The sequence below is a fragment of the Lytechinus pictus genome, chromosome 10 (assembly GCF_037042905.1).
Source record: "Lytechinus pictus isolate F3 Inbred chromosome 10, Lp3.0, whole genome shotgun sequence".
NCBI classification, from domain to species: Eukaryota; Metazoa; Echinodermata; class Echinoidea; order Temnopleuroida; family Toxopneustidae; genus Lytechinus; species Lytechinus pictus.
Genome location: NC_087254.1, coordinates 18,307,901 through 18,334,713, shown reverse-complemented (window position 1 = coordinate 18,334,713; position 26,813 = coordinate 18,307,901). Strand labels below are relative to the sequence as shown.

The 26,813-nt window shown below is 36.6% G+C and overlaps 1 protein-coding gene across 2 annotated transcripts; it reads right to left on the bottom strand.

Annotated features, from left to right (window-relative positions):
- Positions 1 to 505: 505 nt before the first annotated feature.
- On the bottom strand, positions 506 to 23,279 carry LOC129269929 (probable flavin-containing monoamine oxidase A). 2 transcript variants are annotated; one of them, XM_064105484.1, is made up of 12 exons: positions 23,190 to 23,279; positions 21,093 to 21,226; positions 17,969 to 18,056; positions 17,084 to 17,261; positions 16,090 to 16,207; positions 15,493 to 15,650; positions 14,385 to 14,565; positions 13,693 to 13,793; positions 12,671 to 12,844; positions 12,004 to 12,090; positions 5,041 to 5,138; positions 506 to 4,252 (listed from the first exon to the last, which is right to left on the bottom strand). In XM_064105484.1, exons 2-12 carry the CDS (start codon positions 21,217 to 21,219, stop codon positions 3,922 to 3,924), a joined length of 1,641 nt encoding a protein of 546 aa, XP_063961554.1. In that variant the 5' UTR covers positions 21,220 to 21,226; positions 23,190 to 23,279; the 3' UTR covers positions 506 to 3,921. The 2 variants fall into 2 exon arrangements, with proteins under 2 accessions (XP_063961554.1, XP_063961555.1); XM_064105485.1 differs by having other exon boundaries at positions 1,888 to 4,252; positions 21,093 to 21,222; positions 23,190 to 23,267.
- Between the last annotated feature and the right edge of the window lie 3,534 nt (positions 23,280 to 26,813).

Genomic DNA, 26,813 nt, shown 5'->3' with positions numbered 1-26,813 from the left:
GGAACAGACTGCATCACCCATCAGTTAATGCTAAGTTTTAATCAATTCAGGTGCAAGGTTAGCCGTGGTGATCCTAAAGGGTTCGTCAGTGCACTAGAGAGCACCGGCCTTCCAAAGGGCCTGCTCCCGAGTTACAGGAGAAACAGACTACACGTCATGTTCCACATCAGTGAGCAGCTCCACCATCATGAAGATTTCTTCATGAAACTCCTTACAGAAACACCGGTCACATGTGGTGGTCTTCAATGCTCTGCTCCATGACTTTTTAACTCCAGTCGCTAAAGTGGAACTACATGTTATTGGCCTTCTCGGCAAGCTCCTGTCAGGCCCATGGATGCAGAAGTTTTATCAGTCCAGCGAGTCAGACGTGAACCACAAAGATGGGATAGAAGTGGTGAAGGGGGTGCTAGCCCAGTTGAAAGAGTTTTCCCAGGGTCGTTCAGCTACACTCACCACCAAGACTGATTTCTTTGGAAATTTGCTTGCTGAAGATGCGATGTTAGAATCATTGCAAAGGCCACCAGTACATCCCGAGCTCTTCAACCTAATGATGAAAGTATGCCTGTTGAAAACTGTTGGAAGTTCTCCAACGCCATCGTGGAGGAGACCATTCGTCAGATGTTCCAGGGATAGGAAGTGGAACTGGTATCGTAAGAAGAGATGACAAGGGAATACATAGTCGACATGATGGTGGGAACCACAAAAGCCGACACCGCTTGAATAACATGAGTGAACCATGGGCATGTGTCCTTGCTATGTCCATTCTGGACAGAGGTGATCAAGAAATGGCTTCACCCATTGATCAGGTTGAAGCAGAGTTGAGACATACTTGCATGTATCTTCCCAACTAGTCCACGAAGAGAATCCTGGTCTATAAAAAAAAAAATGAGTATGAGTATAGATAAACCAAACCATCCTAAAGACGGAACGCGCGCGTGAGTCCCGGTGGCTGCAACGTTAACATGAACACGCCGGATATGGCAGCAAACAAGTTTTCTGTGCTCTCTGACACTTTGAATAATGGTGTCGATTTGGACAGTGAAGTATCATTTAAGAATGTAATATCTGAGGCAGTACATCGTGCCGTCACTAATGATGTGGGTGGTGTTAGAAGTTCTTCTCCATTGAAGTCAACAACAACACGTCAAGTTTCAAGTGTTTCTGCTCGTGGTCAGGCTGAACCATCTTCTATGCACAGTGGTTCACTTGATAGGGCGAGCATGGGAGAGCTTGTGTCGAGTATTGTTCAAGCAATACAGCCGGTCATCATTCAGGCTGTCACTGCTGCTGTGACCTCGGCGATGGATGTTAGTCTTAAGCAGTTATATTGCAGTAATGGCATGTCTAGTCTTCGAATGCAGACCCTGAAAACAAAGTTTGACGTAGACAGACTAGAGCAGTATGGCAGACAAGAGAATGTGAGGATCCATGGCATTGACGAAACCCCCGATGAGAACACCAATGAGATAGTGGTGAAGCTGGTGAAGCTGGCGAAGTCTGTTGGGGTAGATATCTCTGAGGCCGACATCTCAGTGAGTCATCGCCTACCTGGCAGACGTGCAGCTGGAGCGGATGCCCAGTCGCGTGGCAAGACCATCATTGCCAAGTTTGTGAGGCGCGATGTCAAGATCCAACTCATGAAGAACAAAAAGAATCTGAAGTCGATTGATGCTTACAAGAGGGTGTATGTTGATGATGATTTGACTCCTTTGAGAAGTAAGATGTTGCGTGAGGCAAAGAAGGATGCAGATGCAATGTAGATAGGATCTTTTGCAAGCAGGCAGTGAATGGCAAAGAGGAAACGAGAATCATAGACAGCCCTGACAACCTTTGGAAGTTAGGGTGGGATGAAAAGAAGATTGTTGATCTTGGTTTTTTTTAATAAAAATACGACTATTCCTCTTTTACATTTCACTCTACATTCTTCCAATACCACCGTGGTTAAGTTAGCTATGGAACGTAGATTACGTGATATTGATTATCAAAACTGGAATGAAGAATTTAATAGAAATCGTTTGTGTTTCAACTATAGAATTTTTTTTAAAGAAACAGTTTTAGAAAATATTTGTTGAAGTTGGATGTAGGAGATATCTTTATGTAAATTTCGATGTGGTAACCATAATCTGCCAATTGCTAAATGTCGTTATTCATCTGATGAACCTCTTGAAATATGTCCATTGTGTAACCTTGAAGTTCAGGGTGATGAATTTCATTATGTTTTAGTATGTCCGTTTTTCAATGATGAGCGTAAGAAGTATGTTGAGACTTATTATTACCATAGACCTAATGTCATTTAGTTTAATCAGCTATTCAATTTTAAATCTATTAAGCACTTAAAGAATCTATCCAAATTTTGTAAAGTCATCATGTCAAAGTTCAAATAATTTTGTTGTCTTTCCTTTTTTCATGCACTTCCAGTTGTTGAATTGGTCTTTTTAAAATTAATGTACATGTACGTAGTTCAGACTATTTTTATGCCATGTTATTAGTCCATATATTTTATTTTCGCTTCTTGCCTTTTACCTGTTTGTTGTAAGAGTCTGATATTTTAAGTTTTTGTTATCTTTTAACTTTTTAATGTATATCTATATTTGAAGGGGCCGTATAAGAAATAAAAATCACTGTAGCAGAAAACGGCCAATCACATGGTCAGGCATGATCACGAAAAGGTGCGTCAGAAGTGTTTCTCAAATGTGCGTCATTGGCTAGTCATTTTCATGAAATTGTGTGTCATATGTTTGACTCAAATGTGCGTCGATGTAATGTGATGGTGTGTCACTCTCTGTGACAGAGGGTGCGTCATGGTATCAGAATGTATGACTCGCATTGGTACAATCACGCACCATCCCCGGGGGTCAAGAGGTGTGCCTTTACAAATGACAAGTGCATTATTTTGTTGTTTTGTAAAGGCAGTGCTTACAAAAGGTTGTTATATTGATGTTACCGATTATGTAGTTGAAAAGATCAGTATCTACTTTTCATACTTGCCTTGATTATAAAACTTTAATACCTCATGTTTAGGACATGAAACTCAGGTGGTTCTTTTTTTAAAGGGTTTTAGAGATGTCTTTTAACTCACTCAAGTGTGAGAAGAACAGTGCTTTCTTTATGTGCCATGCAAATGCATATACCTGAATACTTTCAACTAAGTTTTTATGTTTTCTATCTCTTCACTTATTGTTTTTGAAAGAGATGTAATACTCATAAAGAGTGAAAGAATACATTTTTATGCTTTTTTTTTTTACACTTGGTCCAAGGACTGCCCAGACTTGGGAAGGGGCTGTGTAGCCACAACTATATAACTAACAATTTCATCAAAAGTTGATTGCAGTATGACTTGATAAAAACACAAAGGAAAGACAATGTAGACTGCATTCAGATTACAAACAATTAATGTACACGCAACAGTTTACGCTAATTCTGATCAAATTCTAGAAATTCATAATTAGTATTCAATACTTGGCATCGATATATTCTGTAAAATTATTTCAGGCAGATACACAATAATCATGTATAACTTACAAATGAATCACAAGATAAAACACAGAGCTCTGCATATATTCAGCTAACCCCTGTTTGCCACACAGGGAGCTGTGCCTGCAATGATGAAGATCTAATTATCACCAATATGTGACGACCACTACAGCAGATGCTATTCAACACATTTGAATACTATTACCACTGCATCAGGGGGTTGTGTCAACAATGATGATCCTCTAGTTTTCATAGACATGTGATGACTACTACAGCAGATTCTATGTAACACAACTGCTTACAACCCTATCGTTAGCAGAATACCATTACAGATGATTTTCAAATATCTATCTGCCAAATTGAGCCACACAGATGAGCAGTTCATTTTCATACTTACAAGATAAAAAAAAAAAAAACATTGACTGAATGCATCGTGTTCGACACACTTCATAACCAAGGAAGGTTCATTCTACCACCGGCCAGCCATGCCCTCCTCATCGCGAATCCCACCAGAGCCGCCACGAACGCCAGCTTACCCATCGTCCAGATGAGTGATCCTTCAGATCCCTGGGATGTCTCCTCCTCTCTTCTCCTTCCATCTAACTCTACCAACAGACCTCCGCCAACTTCTGGTTCAGAGCTCTGGCTTCCCCGTTGAGGTTGAGGTGGAGGTTGGAGTTGAAGGGTGACCTCATCAGCGGCTCTCAACCCTGATTGGACGGCTCCGTTCAGGTATCCCATACAATGAGTGGCCGTCTCTGTACCCGCCCAGTGTATCCTTTGGGGGGATATGGAACAAGTACAGCAGTGAAAACAAACATAATTTCATACTTCAATATTACATGTTCCATTATTTATAATTCCACAAGAGAATTACTCAACTTAATTTTAAACATACAATAATAATAGCCGATTTTTATATAGCGCTTTTCCCAGAATGGCTCAAAGCGCTTTACAGAACATCATTACACCGGTCATTGGATTCATTTCAATCCCGCACGAAAAGTGCACAATTTCCACTCCCTGGGGAGCATTCCTTGCATTCATCGCAGCCTCATGACGGCGCTGGCAAATTCAAACATCGCAGCCTCATGACGGCGCAGGCAAATTCAAACATACAATATCTTTCGCATCCTACCGGGTACCCATTTAGCACCTGGGTCGAGAGTGGCAAAGTGTGGATTAACGCCTTGCCAAAGGACGCTAGACCGAGGTGGGATTCGAACACACGACCCTCTGTATGCAAGGCGAGAGTCAGAACCACTACACCACGGCTCTTCCACAGTGATTTTTATTATACCGGTAATCAAGTATTTATTGAAAATATAAAATTAATCAACAAATATAATTACAAGTAAATCAAAAAAATTACTATCATACATACCAATGTAAATTTCTAAATGGCATTTAGGAAACCGATGAAATAAAATCGAAACCCATACATCCAGTGAATCAAGTAGATTCATGAGTAAGGAATATAAAATAAGAGAAATATATCTTTCTCCTGATGTGCTATGTTTTTATTACAGGTAGGTTCATTGACTTCAGCAAACTGACTATTTTTACCTTCCGTATGGTGTCCTTATTGTGTCCCAGTTTGCCATAGCACCAGGCGTCATTAGACTTACAGGACAGCCTCCATTATATGGTTCTGAAGCCCAGTCCTGTGGAACAAATAATTGTACAATTATGAGGATTCATAGAGATTTTTTGTCTCACCTGCGAAGCAAAGTGAGACTATAGGCGCCGCTTTTCTGACGGCGGCTGCGACGGCAGCGGCGGTGTCAACACCAAATCTTAACCGAAGGTTAAGTTTTTGAAATGACAGCATAACTTAGAAAGTATATGGACCTAGTTCAGGAAACTTCGCCATAAGGTTAATCAAGTATTACTGAACATACTGCCTGAGTTTTGAGTCACATGACCAAGGTCAAAGGTCATTTAGGGTCAATGAACTTAGACCATGTTGGGGGAATCAACATCAAAATCTTAACCTAAGGTTAAGTTCTTGAAATGTCATCATAACTTCGAAAATATATGGACCTAGTTCATGAAACTTGGACATAAGAGTAATCAAGTATCACTACACATCCTGTGCGAGTTTCAGGTCACATGATCAAAGTCAAAGGTCATTTAAGGTCAATGAACTTTGGCCAAGTTGAGGGTATTGTTGAATTACCATCATAACTTTGAAAGTTTATTGGTCTAGTTCATACAACTTGGACATAAGAGTAATCAAGTATCACTGAACATCCTGTGCAAATTTCAGGTCACATGACCAAGGTCAAAGGTTAATGAACTTTGGCCATGTTGGGGGTACATGTATCTGTTGAATTACCATAACTTTAAAAGTTTATGGATTTGATTCATGAAACTTAGACATAAGAGTAATCAAGTATCACTGAACATCCTGTGAGAGTTTTAGGTCACATGACCAATGTCAAAGGTCAATGAACTTTGGCCATGTTTGGGGTATTTGTTGAATAACCATCATAGTCCGGTCTGTTAGCGTCAAAAATGCCCTACTTGTGGACACGGTGGACAAAAGCATGATTTTTTCTCCAGACCTTTGTTTATGTATAAGAATTAAAAATGGGGTATGCTCCAAAAAATCTGGCTGCAGGAACAGTGAAAAAATGGGTGAAAATGTCAGAATTTATGAGTTTAGATTGGTCTGATATATAGACTAGCGCTGGTGCAAAACTCAATAGCAGTGCATTATTTTGCATTGGATTAGTTCTTGAATTCAGACCCTATTTGAACAGATCTTCTGTTTGTCCTCACATCTCAATGCACCAAATATCTGAATGCAGATGCTAACCAAGCCCAAGGGTGGTGGTGGAGGGAGTTGAATGTTGGTGTGTATGTACATATTTTGGTCTTGGGGTAAAGATGTGCAATACATAGTTTTTGCATGTGTTGGAAATTGTGTTGCCATGGTAACAGTGTATTATGGCAAAAATAAGGTAAAAATCTTGCAGTTAGAACTACTTCCTCTGTTTTCATCCGATTCTCATGAAATTTGGCGCACACATTGGTCTTGAGGTGAAGATGTCTAAGACACATATTTGTGTGTCTTTCCGAAATCTTGTTGCCATGGTAACAACATATCATTTGGTGAAAATTGGGGAAAAAAACTTACAATTCAAACTGCTTCATCAGTTTTCTATCAATTCTCATGAAATTTGGCACACACATTGGTATTGAAGTAAAGATGTACAAGGCACTTTTTGTGTGTGTTTCAGAAATTGTGTTGCCATGGTAACAACATATCATATGGCAAAATTTAGGTAAAAACCTTGCATTTGAACTACTTCATCAGTTTTTTTTTGTTTTGAACCAATTCTCATGAAATAATTATGGCTCACACATTGGCCTTGAGGTAAAGATGTGCAAGAACCTTTTTTTTTTGCATTTGTCAGAGAGTGCATTGCCTTGGTAACCACATATAGCTAGAAATATAGGGAAAACTCATTGTGGATCAATCTATTTCTCAGTTTTCAGCCTGTGCTCATAAAAGTTGACACAAATATTCATTTTGTGTAAAGATTCATATTCAGTGGTAAAAGGGAATCCAGCCTTGGTCATAATGTTGTGTGCATGGAAAAGGAGAAAAATAAGAATGGTGAAAGTTTGAAAGAAATCGGACAAGCAAAATAAAGTTATGGCTGCTTTAAAATTAAGATCCCTAAGTCTACTAGTATGTAGAATTCAAATTGGCAACTGGGTAAGTAAATTATGACAAGGGGTGAGGCCGCAAGGACAACTTTCCCATAAGACTAGTACTTAATTATTAGGATTTTTGGTTTTCTCCTAAATCCCTATTCCATTGGGGCTGTAATATAAACCCGGCAGTATAATGTTTTATGTCCTCATGAGCGAGATATAATTTGAAGTAAAACTTTTGAAAAAAAAGAAATTGTAGCCAATTAATTATTCCAGTACATGGAAGAGTGGTCCTTGCCTTACATTACTATGACATCACATATGCGGTCAATTTGAAGTCTTCATGGGTATAGTGATTACCAATGTTTACAACTTTTATATATTCACAACTTTCTTATGGTTTGTCCGATATTGTTCAAACTTTCTATAAACTTGTCTGATTTTTCATTTTCCTCTAAAACAAGTGTTTATTTGGGTTGGATTCCCCTTTATAACGTCATATAATAGCGCAGGGTATTAATCACCTTCAATAATATTTATAGGTTCTTTTTTTTGGGGGGGGGGGCGGAGAAGGTCCTTAAAAACTGACAACATAGAATGTTAAAGGCCATGACCATTAGACTTAAACACTCTTTAAAAAAAACACCCCTTCCATTTTTATTTTTATTTATTTATTATTATTATTATTATTATTATTATTATTTTTTTTTTTTTTGGGGGGGGCTTTAGAAAATCGCCACATAAAGAGTAAAAGGAAATAATTACGACTAGGAACTTAACCCCCCCCCCCAAAAAAAAAAAAGGGGGGGGAGAAAAATCCTTTACACTTCAGCGTATTAATTTAAAGCCTAAAACATTCTGCTTTAAACAAAAAATTGTTTCCGGTGTCCAATTAATCAATGTTTTATTTATCTTCTTCTACTCAGTCTTTGTTCATTTCAGTTCCTAATCTGACTGTATTTCATCACTCTTTGCACTTTTGAGCTTTACCATACCTTCTTGTTTTGTTTCCTCTCTTCCCCCCCCCCCCTCTTTGTCTCCCTTTCTAAGTACATTTTTCTCTGCTATTTTAATTCATTATTATCTAGCAACAATTATTATTATGGAACAATTATTCCATTTTGAATGTTTACACCTACACCGAAATATAATACCATGACATTTATTTTTTTTCTTCATAATCTTTTAAACTCCATTTTGGCTACACTCTGTCAATACTATTAGCAATATTTAATTTCTAGTTTAAAGAATTGAAGAAATGACTGTCATGATATTATATTTTGGTAAAGGTATATCAAATTCATATTAACAAGGTTGCAGCATTCAGAATGGAATAACTGTTGCTTGACAAAAATGGATGTAGTTATTATCCGAAAATCCTCTGTGAAAATTTTAGTTTTATATTATATCACTGAGTTTTCCCATTCCTGCAGTTACCACCATCTGAAAGGGATATGACTAGAATATAATTTTATGTAGAGAAATAAAAGTTTCTCTACATATAATTATATTCTAGTCATATCCCTTATTAGTTTGTCTTTACTCCAATGGAAAATTATTTGCATTTGTTTTTATGACAGTCTGAGTTAGCATCCACCAATTTTGCTACTGAAACATAATATTCATTTTTTGACAATGGGAGATGTAGGATGTATAAAGCAGGGGCTATCACAGAAATATACTGAAAAAATGAAATGAAAGAAAATATAAGGCTAAAATCTATTGTGCACATATGTATATTTTTGATATGGTATGTTATTGAGTCATGGATTTGCAAGTGAATTTCTAAAACAAGTGCAGAGATTTTTGTATATATTTATATTTCTATAATTAGTTGCACGATTAAATGTACACTTTAAAATATGTCAGAAAAAATATACTTGGAGAGAGAAAGGAAACATAAGGAGATGGTATGGTGAAGCTCAAAATCAAGAGTGATTTGAAAGTTTAAAAAAAGAGTAGGAACGGAATATGAATATGAATAAAAGACTGAGTAGGAGAATATAAATTAACAATGGTTAATTGGGTACCGTAAACATTTTTTTTTATCAAATGAGAACGCATTAAACTTCAAATGAATGGTCTGAAGTGCAAATGACTCTTTTTACCTTTTAAGGGGGGGGGGGGCATTTTCTGCTCAAAAAATATATCAGCCCCCTATTTTTTCGGGGGGGGGGTGAATTTCCTAGTCATAATCCTGTAACTTTAACTTTTAACTTTTATGAGGTCATTTTCTAAAGACCCCCCCCCCCCAAAAAAAAAAAAAAAAAAAAAAAAAAAAAAAGAGCAATGTCTAGCTTTAAAAATGCAAAGACACCTGAGGGGCAAAGGTGTAGGTAGACTGGTTTGAGCATGGGGAGGTAGAACTAAAAGTGGTATGGGGAGGGGTGCACATCTTGGGGAGGTGGAACTAAGGTTTGGAAAATCAGCTGTTGAAAGTAGAAGGGGTACACATTTTGTTTTGCTTGCCAGTGTTGGAACTCCTCTGCCTCACCGGAAGGTTTCACATTCACCCAGTGTACCTCCAGCCTATGCCCTTGAGGGGATGCGTATTTTAAGAGTGTTTATCATGATTATGTTTCTAATGGCCACCGCCTTTAACCTTCTTTATTTCATTGTCAGATTTTAAGGACCAATCCCGCCCCTCCCCCCAAGACCTAGAAATATTAATGAAGGTGATTAGTACCCCCACACTCTGGCGTGAACATTTTAATGCAGAGAAGACATTTAGAATTGAATATGAATCTTAACCCCAAGATGAATATTTCTTCCAACTTTTATGAGCACTGACTAAAAACAGGGGAAGTAGTTTGATCCACAATGAGTTTTCCTGCATTTCTGGCAATCATATGTGGCTACCCTGGCAATGCACTCTCTGACAAATGCAAAAAAAAAGGTTCTTGCACATCTCTACCCCAAGGCCAATGTGTGAGCCAAATTTCACGAGAATTGGTTCAAAACTGATGAAGTAGTTCAAATTGCAAGTTTTTTACCTAAATTTTGCCATATGATATATTGTTACCATGGCAACACAATTTCTGAAACACACACAAAAAGTGCCTTGTACATCTTTACTTCAATACCAATGTGTATGCCTAATTTCATGAGAATTGATTGAAATCTGATGAAGCAGTTTGAATTGTAAGTTTTTTCCCCAATTTTCACCATATAATGTGTTGTTACCATGGCAACAAGATTTCTGAAAGACACACACAATGTGTCTTAGACATCTTCACCTCAAGACCAATGTGTGTGCCACATTTCATGAGAATCGGTTAAAAACAGAGGAAGTAGTTCTAACTGCAAGATTTTTACCTTATTTTTGCCATAATACACTGTTACCATGGCAACACCATTTCCAACACATGCAAAAAAATGTGTATTGCACATCTTTACCCCAAGACCAAAATATGTACATACACACCAACATTCAACCCCCTCCACCGCCACCCTTGGGCTTGGTTAGCATCTGCATTCAGATATTTGGTGCATTGAGATGCGAGGACAAACAGAAGATCTGTTCAAATAGGGTCTGAATTCAAGAACTTATTCAATGCAAAATAATGCACTGCTATTGAGTTTTGCACTAGCGCTAGTCTATATATCAGACCAATCTAAACTCATAAATTCTGACATTTTCACCCATTTTTTCACTGTTCCTGCAGCCAGATTTTTTGGAGCATACCCCATTTTTAATTCTTATACATAAACAAAGGTCTGGAGAAAAAATCATGCTTTTGTCCACCGTGTCCACATAATTTCGCTAACAGACCAGACTATCATAACTCTGAAAGTGTATGGATCTCGTTCATAAAACTTGGACATAAAGTAATCAAGTATCATTGAACATCTCATGTGAGTTTCAGGTCACATGACCAAAGTCAAAGGTCATTTAAGGTCATTGAACTTTGGCCATTTTGGAGGTTATTATTAGATTGCTGTCATAACTTTCAAAGTTTATAGATTTAGTTTATAAAATGTGGATATAGGGGTAATCAAGTATCACTGACAAGTCTTAGGTTGCATGATCAAGGTCAAATGTCATTTATTGTCAATGAACGTAGTATTATATCATTATATGAATGGTGTTTTTTGTGAATAATTATTTTATAGTAGTTTTCAAAGTCAGCACTGCTGCTATATTGAATCGCGTGATGCAGGTGAGACTGCTAGAGGCGCTCCACTTGTTAAAAAGTGTCTCACTTCATGAACTTTAATGACTACATAACAGCTATATATAAGAACATATTATAACTAATATGATGCAACATATGGGGCTGCTGCTCATACCTGTATTACGTCACAGACTTAATTCATACACCTGTAACTCTTATTCTTTGATGAATTTTTGTTGAACCCTCACCAATATTTTTCTCTATTTTTTCAGCTTTCATTAAAACCCCTTTACCGTCAGGGTAAACTTCCCCTTTAATACGTCATTAATAACCATATATTCATACAGGGGAACTCCATAAACAATAAATCAACATATATGCACATCAGGCTCCCATTTCATAAAAACTACTTAACAAATGCAAAAACAGAATTACTATCAGCCAATCAGATTGAAGGATTTCAGAAGCTTCCAACTGCTATTGCAAATTTATTACAAGCTTTATGAAACAGTCCCTGATCCCCATTTTTCTCCAGTTTTACCTCACTTCATAAATTGCTTTTTATAATCCTAATGTTTGAATATCAAGGTATTTTGTAAAAAAAAATCTTCACAGTTTCATGCTTTTTTGTAAGAACAAGAGGAAGAAGAAGTTCTAAAGAGAACAATACCCAAACTATCCTTTATCAATAATTCCATAGTTAGCTGCCAGGATAATGGCTCTATTTATTGCTATTTTCAGACCATACCTTTTCCAAGAAATCAATTGGCTTCTTTGCTGCAGGTCCAAAGAAATCAGCAAGGTGGTTCAGAATAGCAGTCTTTCTCGTCTCGTACTGCAAAAAAATATATAAATACATACAATAGTAGTAGTAGTAGTAGTAGTAGTAGTAGTAGTAATAGTAGTAGTAGTAGTAGTATATAATATAATAATAATAATAATAACAAAAATAATAAGAACAACAACAACAACAATAATAACAACAATAATAATACTAATAACAATAATAATGGAAATAATAAAAAGAAGAAGAAAAATTGGTTTTACTTATATTACAATAACAATAATAATTGTTACTACTTGCATGGTGTACAGATTTATAAGCAAGCAACACCCGGGTCCTGATTCATAAAGACTTGTTATAATTATAAAATTATAATACCCCCCCAAAAAAAAAAATATGGGTGTAAATTAAAACTGTCAAGATAGCCAGTTGGTTTTGTTTGGTATACCCATCTTAATATAGTCCATAGAAAAAAGTATACCCTTTCAAGAAATACAAAAAACAGAAATTTTACCATTCTTAACCAAAACAACTTTTATGTCCTCCTACTGAAAATCAGTGTGACTTCTTGTGGGTTTTGTCATGTCTGGTTACATTAATCAAAGAGAACCGAGTAAGGAATGAATCTTACGCTAACTTGTCCCCAAAGGCTTGGGTTACCAATGAAACCAACAAGAGCTGGACTTCCTTCTGAGGTTGTAGCATCAAGGACATACTGAATAGGAGCCTTGTTACAGCCAGGTACAGTAGCACAGCTACCATTACAAACAATCTCACCAGAATAACCAGCCTCTCTCCAAAACGCCTGGGGAATAAAGAACAGTTACATTGATCTATGAGAGAATTCGTTTTAGAGAAAATTACAAAATGTTCCAGGGCCCCGCTGCATAAAAATTACTATTGGGCAATTCCATGAAGTGATCAACCTTTTTGTACGACCGACCTCCATTTTTTTCAAGTCTTACTTCACTATATAAACTGAACAAGTCATGGTCCTTCGAAAACATTACAGACTGTCAAACGAACAAGAAATCAGGTACAGGAAAAATCATGAAGGTCCCACATATAAGGGGTCGGACGTACATATTTTACGGAATTGACCTTTTATGGTAACTTTCCCGTCCAACGGTAACTGGTATGGAATCCTTGATTTTGATTGGTTGTTGATCATCATTACCCTGGTAGTTACCATTGGATGGTAGAGTTACCTTAATAGTAACTTATATGCAATGGAGCCTACGTATGTTTTTCAGCCCCCTCCCCCTTCCTCCACCAACAACCACCACCCCTCCCGGTCTCATCACTCAAGCCAGGGTGTAAATTTCACATAATTTGAGCATTTCAAAATCCTTGCACCCTAAAATAATCATGTCACTCTTTCCTTTTAATCCTGAGAGATTACTCAACACAATCCATTATCTCTCCTACTTTTCATTGCTTAGTTCTTTTGATTAATTCTTACTTTCCGCTGCGCTCGGGACTCCTCATTAACTTTCGATCATTCTTTATCTATTTTCCGTTCTCACTTCTGCTTGCTACAGGGGATAAACTATCTGTCCCACAAAAAAAGTAATTATCTCATAATACAAGATAATGGTATGTATTGTAAAATGCTCATATTATGCCAACTGCTTCTGAAAGACAAAAAGGTACCTTTTTATAAGTTGCTACAAATTTGAAGAGATGACCAGTGTGCATTGATGTTGTCAGTCGTATTCTTCTTGTGGGCTGATCGGGTAAGTACTGAACTGATCCTAAAAGAGAGGCAGAAATTTTTTTTTTTTTTTTTTTTTTCTTTATTTTCCAATCACTTTAATTTTGCTCATATTTGACAGGCCTGATATTTGATAATGAAATACAAACTATCTCAAGAAAAGTTCATACAAAATATTACATGATCAGGTGTAACATAAATAGATTCACATATCCTTACTATTTACAATTGGATATTACTTTTTATACACAAGATTGGCATACTATTCATTCATTCATTTGTCATACTATTCATACTATTGATTGTATCATTTATATTACCTGGTTCTTTATAACAATATAAAAAAAATCAGCAGATTAGAGAAAATCTCTCCAGAAATATTGAAGCATCCAATATTTGCATTCACTGCAGCCATTAATGTATACATATTTTTGACATTTTGTAAGACAAGAATGTTAGAAGATACTTCAAGCTTTACTAAAAATTTAGACTGTCTAACAAAGGAAAATGCTCAAACTTTGGTCAACTTGTTCCTGTTTCACTTTCTTATACTTCACTCGCAACATGAAAGAATTCTTCTTTAAGTGAGGTTTCCTCATTACACTTTAAAAAAACAATGATTGAATCTTACCTGCGCAGTGAGGAGGAGCAGCAACAATAACATGCTTGCAAGTGAAATGTTTACCAGACTGTGAATGAACTTTGACCCTGTCTGGCTGGCTTTGGTCAATTGAAACAACTGGTTCAGAGAGGAAGATGTTTGAAATGTCTATTCGTTCTGCTAATTGATGACTCATACCTTGTGATCCACCCTTCATGGAAAAAAAAACAAATATGTGATAATATACAAATAGCGAATAAGCATGAGTGCGATGGTGCAAGATTTCGCATGAGGTGAAAGAGAGTTGCTCTATTCAATGAGGCGTTGGCCGAGTTGAATAGAGAGTATCTTTCTTTAACCGAATGCAAAATCTCGCACCATTGCACGAATATGAATATTCGCTATTTATGTTGTACAACACCTTGGAATCTCGCGAAAATATAAAATAAAAAGTTTTTCTCTGCAGTAATCTATGAAAAGGGAGCAAAAATATTGAAAGCGAAAAGCAAAATCCCACAAGCGCACATGACCTTGGGCAGCATTGCGCATTTAGCCAGCAGGCTACATGTATATGCGAATTGCACCTTCATTTCTTACTGAGCGCAATGAATTAAATCATATTGTGACGTCACCACCTAAAGCCGTGCAACGATACATTTTGGATAGTACGAATGTTTGACATTCAGCCTCCCATTTGCTTGTGTACAACAAGCTAAGTAGGCGTTATACAATACATTTGTGAATTTTTATTGTTGTGGTTATTCCTAACCATGAATTTCTTGAGTTAGCTCTCATGGAATTCTTATCCAAATTGGAGCTTCCTATTTCTATTGCAATAACTATGGAAGCTGGATCTGATTCATGAATATGAAAATGGTACAAATGCTACCTAGAAATATCACTGAAGTTGATTGTTACTTAGGCCCCCTGTTGAAGACCTTATATCCTATTACCATAACAACACTGCTCTGACACATTAACAAATACGTCCTCATTCGTGGACCAATTGATGTCTCATGAGCATCAGGCAAAAACTGATCAGAGGCAGTAATTTGCTAGCTTCATTTTGATTTTGTGCTACTTTGTGACATTTATTTTGGAGAGGTTATCATCACATACCAGAGTGCACAGGACTGACCTTTATTCTCAGCTCTTGGGCCGAGCCAACGGTTGTCTCTACTAGCTTCTCCAGTCCGCCCGATGAACTAAGATAGAACATGTAAGAGAGGGCGCTGATCTCTCGTAACCTCAGACCACTAACAACCTGCCAGCCAGTCTCAATAGTATCCCTAGCAACTGAATAAAAAATAGGTCACACATCATTGAATCAATAGATATAAAAAGAATGTTCACCGCACAAAAGAGCAACAAATTAGAACTCTCTTTCAAACATTAAACTTGTAAACAATGTTTCATATTACCTTAGGCCAGCTCACAAAAATTGACTGTTTTAAAAAGTCACTTTATGTAAATAAATGGGGAAAATGGGGGGCAGTGGTTTTTATTTTATGAAGTAGGCATCACTAGTACTCTTTATATAAAATAGTGTATATTATATGGACAAGATATAAAAAGAATGAATGTATGTAAAATATTGTATGTAAAATAATTTGATTCGTTATTGTTTTGTTTATACTATGAAATAAAGGTTCTTTTTTATTCTCTGGAATAAAAAGGAAAGAAAAATAAAAAAATCAGAAAAAGGGAGAAAGTTTAAATCTCTCCTGGATCGTACCTGTTGTCCATGTCCAGCTTTCTACAAGTTGTTCTAGTGTCATGTTATCAAACTCATCGGCTCTGACAGCTGTCCAAGGCTCATCACAAGATATAGACTTTATAGCAATACTATCTAACTAATAAGATATAGATATCACATGTCAACAATAAATACATGTATGTTTGCCAACAATTTTCAAATTTTCTTCAATTTAAATCCAATTTCCAATCAACAAAATTGAAAAAATATATATATTTCAAAACGGAATAATCATGACAAGGAATAGAACAATAAGAAATAAGATTGTAGGACAATGATCAGTGCAAGATAAGTAAAGTGTTCATACAATACTGATAATTGAACACAGATTACAAATAACATGTGAAAACAGAAATGGCTGGCTTATCAAAAAGAGAAGATTGTAGTGGAAGCCCCACTTAACCATCAATTAGAGAAATCTCAATCATTGATAGAATAGCATATAGATTTAATTATAGCCTATGAATTCATTATTAAGAAATTCTTCCTTCAACATGTCTGTTGTGTTTAGGCTTAAAATCAATAAAAACATAAAAATCATGGGCACTAGAAATAAATCAAACAAATAACAAACATATTGAGATACATGGCTGTCAGAGTGATAAATCCAGTGGCACATCCAGACAGGGGCACAAGGAATAAAATACGCCCTCTATATTTTGACAATTGCCAATCAAACATACATATCAATAAAGTTATCTAAGAAATATGTCATCTGTACCCCCCTGTAATTTCGAATTTGCCATTTGTGCCAATTTGTTTCAAAATTCTGGATCCACCACTGAACATCCATTATAATTTGAATCAAAAAATCAATAACTTTTCATTGGCAGTAAATACTGATAATTGCAATATGCATTTTCTATAAAATGTCTTTTGAAAAAAGACAATAAATCTGATGATCCAGTTTTAACCAATAAGTTATTATTACTTAAATGTACTTCTCATCAGAATGCTTTTAATGTAGACTTACATTTGTAATAAACCTGTTAAGGTCTACAAGAGAGAGAAGCGGTAACGATGGGATGTTATCATGGTGTTCTGTGATCCCAAACTCTTTGCCTGCTTGGAGAAGTTTCTTTCCACTGTTGAATTGTGGGTAATGTTCAATGCCGAGTTCTTCTAGGAGCCACATAATGTGATGCTGTGAGCTGAGGATCACGACAACAACAATTAGGATTTGATGACAAATACAACTGAATAAAGCAGTGACTATAATGATGATGATGATAGAAATCATGGGCTATTCCATGAATTAGACAATGTTTCTCAAAATGTTATCTTTTATCTCAAATTCAGGGTTTCTTATAAGGGGATCTGAATCATACAGAAATATACAACTATGCACAGTTACATTTTAGCAGGCAACTATTGCCGTATTAGTAGGATAATCAACAGGATACTGTAGTCATTATTATTATTATTATACAACTCCCAAGAATGTTCTGTACTCTGATTGGTCCAAATCGGATCACATGATATTCAGCGAATTGCACTATTGCATCCAAAATGCACTATCCTGCACTCTGACGTCATACCAAAAGTACTATCCTGCACTCTGACGTCAGAGTGCAGGATAGTGCTGGAATTATCTAGAATTTAGATCAAATATAACATTCGGGGCAACTCAGTAACATGGGGGAGGCCGGAGGGGGGGATTGTATCAAACAAACAATACACGCATTCTTGTGCATAGAGGACCTAAATAATGAGCTCTGTGCTCAACTCGCTAAATGGATATATCGCACTCGGTCCTGCGGACCTCTGTGCAGTATATCCATTGGCTCTTCTCGCACATCGTTCATTATTTGGCCCTGCATGCACGCGCTTACGTGCATATACTAATAGTTATATTTACCTTGATACCCACTGACCTCCTAGATCCCATGAATCAGGTCCATGAGCTCCCTGCATTTCAACAGTCATTGTTCTTCCACCAATCCGATCTGATAGAAGGAAAGTAGATTAACTAATCTCACTGATACAAGGAAAGCAGATTAACTAATCCCATTGGGTGGTTTGTCAATGACTTCATTAATCATTGAGTAGCCTAAACTAATCAGGGGCCTAATTAAGGCTAAATTTTGACATATTGTTTTAAATTCTTCTAAAAGGGTAAAATTTGACTCAAATGTACAAATCCATTGCAAATTATTTCAATATCTTATGAGTGCCCTGGGTCCGCCAATTTAAAAACAAATCCAAACTGGCTGCAACAAATCAAATGTTGTCTCAATTTAAAAGATCTATGCAGTATTAAAACAGTTGTAAAAACAATCCAATTTATTTATACGCAGTGAGAAGAAAAGATAATGACAATTTCTATGAATTATTGGGTAAATTGTCTGGTTGGTAAATAAGACTTAGTAATCTTGTATAGTCTGCAAGAAATAAAGTCAAAGATGTAATTGTGTAATTTGCTTTGCTAATTAAATAATATTAGGAGTGGGCTATAAATGGGTGATTTTTTGTTTTACTGTGACAACAGTTTTTTTGTGTTCCTTTTACCTTATCTCAACATGAAATGACAATATTTTTTGTCTCGGGTCCGAGAAAAAAGTGTGCCGGGCCAAAATCCAAAATGGCCGCCAAAACCCCCCAAAATCACATTTTGGGCCACAACTTGTTTATTTGATGGTCTTTTTCTCTGGTTTTGGTGTCTATTCATATGTTTCTGGGGGCAGGTAACTTGTTTTTCCTAAACTTAGTACTTTTAAATCATTATTTGTAGAGTTATAAGGTGATTTTTACTTAAATTTACAAATTTTTAAAGCCATTTTTTTCAGCCAAAGAGTAGGTTTCATCGTTATGTGGTTCTTAAATATTAGACGATACCAGTTGAACAGTAGCAGTCAGCTTTATATAGCTTTATTGCTTTTATTCCTGTACTTTGGGTTTTACGGATATTTGTGAAATATATCTTATCAAATAAAAGAAAATGCCATTTATCCATAGGGGCTATACGGTATACAATTTACTGTACATACTACACTGCATATATACATGCATTGACCACCATGACATATAAAATGGACATAAACTATATAGTGTCATAGAAATGAGCTCCTAATGTTTAGAATTAGATTGTGAATTTGATTGCTTGTCAGCTGATGTATAATACATGATGAAACCAGCAACGTAAATTCACAAAAATATCACATATCATATATACATACATCATATTTTTAACCATATCTTCTCCATTTGGAGGCTTTTTTTTACCTGGTTGTGGTGTCTAAACTTGCCTATATTTATGGGGTCAGGTAACTATCATGGTAACGCTGATCAACAGCAAATCAGAATCACGGATTCCATGCAAGTTACCATTAAGTTAAGTTAACATAATGGTAAATTTTTATGCATGGGGACCAAAATAGCTAAAATGCCATGATGTGGGGTTAATTACCTCTCTCCGCCCTCTGAATTAGCATATTTGACAAAACGTCCTCAATTTCTGAGACAAAACTTATCTTCAATTTCTGAGGCATCTAACTCTAAACCTGAGAGCTCATTTCTATGACACTAGTTTATACAGGCCTTGTTAGCTGTCATGGTGGCCAATGCATTTATGCAGTGCACTATGTACAGTACATTGTATACATGTACTGTATAGGCCCAATGGATAATTGACATTTTTTATTTAATAAGATATATATTTCACAAATATCCGTAAAACCCAAAGTAGAGGAATAAAAGCAATATAGCTATATGAAGCTGCTTGCTATTGTTGACCTCGTACCATCTAATATCCAAGAACCCCAGGATGATAAAACCTACTTTTTGGCTGAAAAGAAATATAAAAATTTGAAAATTTAGGTATAATTACCTTTTAACTCTACAAATAATGGTTTAAAAGTACTAATCATAGAAAAAAATAATTGTCTGCCCCCCAAAGCATATGAATAGACACCAAAACCAGAGAAAAAGACCACCAAATAAAGAAGTTGTGGCCAAAACTGTGATTTTGGGGGGGTTTGGCGGCCATTTTGGATTTTGGCCCGGCACACTTTTTTCTCGGACCCGAGACAAAAAATATTGTCATTTCATGTTGAGATACATTACAAGGAATAAAAAAAAACTGTTGTCATATTGAAATTACAAAAAAAGTATTTTTGACCCATGTATAGCCCACTCCTAATAATATACAAATAATGAATGTTTATGAGTGCAATGGACAGAATACTTCATGAGGTGAAAGATGAAATGATCCATTCAAGGAGGCGTAGCCGAGTTGAATGGATCATACATTTCATCTTTCACCTCATGAAGTATTGTGTCCATTGCACGAATGATAAGAACATTCATTATTTGGTTTATATGACACCTAAAATAGATTCTTTTTCATATGAAATTTATGAATTTCGATGCAAAATATGTTCATGCAGTGCGAGCTCGGTCTGTGGTCTGTTGATTGTCGCGTAGGCCTACAGTATGCTGCAGTCTCGGTGCGCGCGTGCAATGGACAAAATCGTATGTATCCAAAATTGCACGGTGAATGGATCCAAAATTGCACGGTTGATGACGTCATTGTAAAATGGGCTGAATGATCGATGTCAAACAACCAATCAAATGACAAGGATCTATCTAGGTGTCATATAACAAAAAATAAATATATTCATTGCTGCAACATATTTTGTTACAAGGGAGACACACAAGCATGAAAATATGAAATAATTAGGATTTCACGTAATAACAAGAAAAAAAACGAAAGTGGGGAAATTATATCATCAGCCCACTTAATGAATATTCCTGAAAGCGTGCCTGCTAATTGTTTTCATAAAATATTGCTAAATTCTAAAATTCAATAACTTTGTTACTTATCATCAGATTTGATTAAATTTTCAGCAATTTGTTCAGTGAACTTTATTCTTATTGTTTTAGATAAATTTTTTTCTGCCCGGAGTACCCATTTTATTAGAACTGTAAAATGAAAATCACTAAAAAAAAATAAGAGCCTGAAATACAGGAGACTATTTTTTCACCTTTTGCCTCAAGAACAATGACCTTGCATCCTGGAACATTCTGCTGGATCCGATACGCTGCAGTCAGACCAGACAGTCCTGCCCCTACTACTAACACATCACATTCAAGATCCTTCTTCTCAGGCATTTTCTGACTTTGAAAAAAAAAAAGAGAGAGTTTTAAAATATATCTTTTACTTTAATGATTCAGCACAACTAATTGCATCTCAAATCGAGGTCAACGGTATGGTATACACACATGCGCATCAGTAATATTTAATTGAAAATGAGGCCCCCTGATGTACCGACACACTACTAGTTTAACAAACCCAAAACACAAAACTAAAACATTGTAAACAGAGTGAAAATAAACATTTAAACAGAAGAATTCTCAAGCCAAGGCCAGACATGCCAGAAGTCTGTGTTTTTTTTTAGAAATTTTACCCCACCCAGCACCCCCCACACCCCTTTCCTGTCCTTCATTCATTCAACTTCACTCTCCCACTGTCCTAGTCTAATCTCCTGCTCAGCACGAGCTAAAAAACGTGTACGTTGGGTGCTATCACTTGTTCACTGCAACCACCCTACCTGGGGGGAATCTACATGAAGATCTATGGTATGCCAATGCAGTACAGAGCACACAATTAAAAAGTTCATTAAAATATCACTTTTGTAACCAAAAGTATGAGATTTTGATACCAAATTTACCTTCGAAATCCAACGTAATCTGCTCAAAATAAGCTCAAACCTATAGATGATTCGGAAAATCCGAAGGCTCATTTTACATTTCACCATATTTTTTTTTTCATTTTCTGAATTTTGGGTTCCTCAGGGGCGATATTCACTCTTGAAAAAAATAGACATACTTAAGCGAGGGAGCGTAGCGACCAAGCCCGAGGGCACAGAGCGACCGAGGGGGGGTGTGGGAGGGGGTATCCCCCCTCCCACCATGGAAGGGGGACACCCCCCTTCCACACCATCCCCCGGCCCTCCCCCCTCGGACTTGGTCACTTCGCTCCCTCGCAATGTCTCACTCCAAACTTTTCTCAAAAGTTGGCAGCCCTGCTGCAGTCCCATATTGGCCATGCACTTCTAATATTCGCTAGATATATTATTCTGAAGTGAACCTTCTCCATGAGTCCATCATGTTTTTATTTTCAAATTTTAGTCAGTGACAGTGGATAGGCACTTGTTCACTGCAACCACCCTGCCTGTGGGAAATCTACAGGTTGGACTATGGCATGCCAATGCTGTACAGAGCACACACTTTAAAAAATGATTAAAATATCACTTTTGTGACCAAAATTACTAATTTCCATACAGTTGCAATTTATTTTTCATTTGTAATTTAAGAATAATTTTTGTATTCACTAGAGCGCTCAAAAACTTGAATTTTGGGCATATTTTTGTGTACGCCCTCTATTGGTGGAAAATAATATGGCAAGAAAATTTTCATTTTTTATCTCTATTTTTAATTAAGAAAAAAATAATTTAAAGAATCAAATTTACTTAAGGGCCAAGTTGTATGACGAATAGGTGTAATGGAAACTGTCAGTGTAAAAAAATCAAGCATTTGTCCCAAAGAAAAAGAGAAAATAAGCCAAACATTGCCATCCTTATTTTGCCACACATGGAGATATAACTGAGAACAAGGTTATATCATAACCTTGTTCATTGAATGAGTGGTGGATAGGGTGCATATGGAACTCTTGCCAAATTAATGGAGATGGTTTGTAATTGTAGTTTGTACAACATGTCACAGACACAGCACAGTCACTCACAGTCGCACTAATGCAAGTTCACCTCAAACAACTACTTAGCTACAGGTTTTACCCGGAGATTTAGCCCCTGTAAATTTTGAATGACTGTATCACAGAATCGTGATAACTCCACTGGATATGTGTGCATAAGAATCGCATGCGCCGGCAGTGAGCAGTACAGCGCGGCGCGGCGGCTGTGCCTGTGAGTGTGACGAAGCGATCGTCTGACAGCTGACTTAAATTTAAAATCTATGAAAACAACAAAAATTTCACAATAAATATCAAGCAATGTCGAACATCAATAGAGTAATTGGCATGCCGAGTAATTTCGTCATGAATTTATCAATTTTTCACTTACCGGCACCTTATATTTCTGCTAGATTTCTGCAATTATGAGGTGGAAAAAGTTGTTTATGTTATTCAGGGTTTACTGGCAATATGGAACGCCACTTGTGGAGCTGTGTATAAACAGGTTTTTGTTTGTTTTACGTTTGTTTGTTTGAATGGAAGAATGGGGGATGAAATAGCTCCTGATTTACGCTTGCATTGTTGTTTTGGTGAAATATCCATGCAAGACCTATTCACGATAACAAGAGGATTGTTTAAATGGTTTCATGCATGGCCGTAGGCAGAGGCGTCGATCCTGGGGGGGGGGGGGCAGGGCGGGAGCCGATCGAGTTCCCGGGGGGGGGGCACTCAGTATATAATGCATAGTGGGTATGTGCCGCGGAGGGGACCCCCATTTTTACACTCAAATTTCCGTTCCAAGGCATAGCATTTTTGTCTTATTGAGAAAAAGAACAAAGAAAGCCGCTCCAAAGCATAGCATTTTCTTCTTATCGAGAAAAAAAGAAGAAAGAAATCCGCTCCAAAGCTTCGCATATTTTCCGTTACGCCGTTCCGGCCATATTGATCTGCTACAATGAGCCGCAATTTTGGTGAGAAGCGGCCGCAGAGCACTGTCCGACCTGGATAGAGAGTGGAAAATTGTGGATTAACGCCTTAATTGCCAAAGGATGCTAGGCCATAGTGGGATTCGAACACATGACCCTCTGATTACAAGGCGAGAGTCCGTACCGCTACACCACGACGCTTCCACATTGATTGTTTCCCTCTTATTTATTTATTTTATTTTATTTATTTATTTATTTCCACTCGTGGGCTGGATGACCCTCTTCAGCCACAGGCTGTTCTTCTGAGGGGTCCAGTGGACACGTTTAAAAATACAAACATACAATATACAAACAAATACAAGAAAACATAAATCAATCCTATATACAAAATAACTTACGACTACAAATTACAACTTATACAAAATAATGTTAAAAAAGGAAAAAATTGGGATGGGGGATGGTGGGGGGGGGGAAGCATGCAGTAAGGGGGAATTATACTAGGTGTTGAGCTATTGTGGTCCGAAGCTTTATCTTGAAGGTAGTAAGAGAAGTTTCAGGAGGGATGTACGATATTAACTTGTTCCATATAGTTTCCGCCTTGAAACAAGAAACGTCTTATGCCATATTCAGTTTTGTGGCAGTTTAATGCCAGTTGGTCATTTCCAGACCGTGTTTTGTATATAGATTTACGGGTTATTACTACCCACTGGTGTTGCTGTAGTCATGGTAGTGTCCACGTTATTACCTGTTACCCGGGTAATATTAGGTAAAATACCCTTATGGGTTATTTAGTGGATCCCTTTTTTTTTGTTAAAGCAGTATTTTACAAATATTTTAGAATTTATTAATCGATTTGTAATTTGTTTATAGATTGATTTGTATTTTTTTTTAATTATATACACAACAAAAAAAGTAAGTCCCCCCTAAATCAAATTGCTGTAACTTTTGAACGGAGTTATTTTTAGATATGATATTTCGTAGGTGGTTTTTTACACTCATTCAGCAACTCCTGGGGAAAAATGAGATTGATCGGTTGAGTCATGCATGAGTAATTAAAGATTGAATTAAAAATGACAATTTTTGAAAGTCACAAGAGTCGTTTTTCAGATTGTGCAAATACAGGCAAAGTTGGGCAATAGTTGTTTTTAGGTGAATTTTATGGTGTTATGCTGTTTTGCTATCCATCATTTAGCCACTCCACACACAAAATTGATATCGTATGTTCATGGTTGAGTGAGCACAATATCACAGGGGCCGCGGGGGTGGGGGGCCACTTTTTTCCAAAATCATGTACAAAAATGTAAAAACGACCATACGATTGTGATTTTTTGCATGGTCAGCCCCCCCCCCCCAATTTTGGCTCAGCCCGCTCCCCCCACACTTTGAAAACCGTTCCGCGGCCTCTGTATTGTGACGTATCATCATAGGGTTTTTTTGTAGTATTCACGACAACTTGTTAGGTCATATTAAAATTTGAAAATGTTGGTGGCTTCCCCGATTATAGGCCACTCCCCCATTTGTTAAATTCTGGATCCACCACTGATTTGTCCATAAATTAAACTGATCATGAGAAATTGTTAGGAAAAGAATACATTTATGCAGTATGAAGAGTATTCATTCCTAAGTTTTCGAATGTGCTCGCTCAACCATGAAAATGTTAAGTTCGGTAAGTGTGTGGTGATAGAAATGATGGATGATAAAAACAACATCAATTAAAGTCACATTTGAAACCGAATTTGCCCCCAATATTCACCTTATTACCCTTTAAAATGAGTCTGTGACATTGAAAATACAAATTTTCTCACTTTGATGCGTGCTCACTCATCCGTAAATAAACAAATCGATTTCATTTTTGCACAGAATTCTGCCCATAGGTTGATAAACATTACTGCCAAATGACATTGCTAAAGACAGCCTTGAAAAAAAGTTCCACCATATTGAATAAGGGGTTACTTATTCTTAAACACATGCACCCATAACGTACACAAGTCTATGAGAGAGGAAGTCAAAATTTTAACAAATATGAAATAAGGGGTTTGTTTCATGGACGGTTTTGGTTACTTCTGCCAACAGTTATTTCATGAAACTTCGCACATGGCTTCAGAGTAACACTATCCAAAAGGTGCGCACACCAAAATAACAATTCGATACGGCACAGAGTGGGGCCAAGGCCTTGAACTTTCTTCTCATTCGCATAATTTTCGAATATTGTGTGCTCACTGATGCATTAAACATCGGGATTTTCATAAAAATCAAATAAAATGAACCATGCAAGGAGGTTTGTGACAGATATCCATAGTTACAAGTTGCATTTTTTCCAATAACGTAAAAAAGAGCTAATCACATTCCACATGTTCATTCAAGCGTGAATGTTTAATTAAACACCTTTGAATCATTGAAGCATGTTAAATGGTCATGAACATAACGAAAAAGTTGATAAAAGATCAGTTTCAGTTACCAAAATGAAACAATACTTGCCTATGATATTTGAAAATCGTATTTTTTGTTTTCAATAAATGTTCATTGAACCGTGAAACGATGAATATTGTTGAAGATACTCTTCCCAAAAATAACTGTCACCATATTCTATCATTTTTGTTGATGAAAATGTGTAAAAAATCCAATTATAGCAAATTTGGACTTGTGTTTATTGAACCGTGAAATTTAGCCCCAAAAATTGTATCGTCTTTTAGAAAGTACCTTTTACAAGCCTTCTGACTATTTTTCATGATGAGAATGTGGAATCAGTTCCAATAAAATGGAATCAAAGTCATGATTTTTGGCTTGTGACTTTTGAAAAGTGAAATTTTTGCCTTCTGACGGTGCTCACTGAAGCATGACGTAAAATACGTCCATAACATTTACCCAGAGGGTAGCTTATAAAATTACCTACACGCTCATGTAAAAATATATCAAAAACTCGCATTGGTTCGGAAATTATTGATGTTTGTTCAAGGGGGGACTTACTTTTTTTGTTGTGTATATAATGGAATAAAACAACATGAACTTATTTGAGCTATTCGATTTTTTGTCCTCCAAAATTGAAAAACATGACGAAAATTCTTGTTTAAACTATAACACCCCAGTTT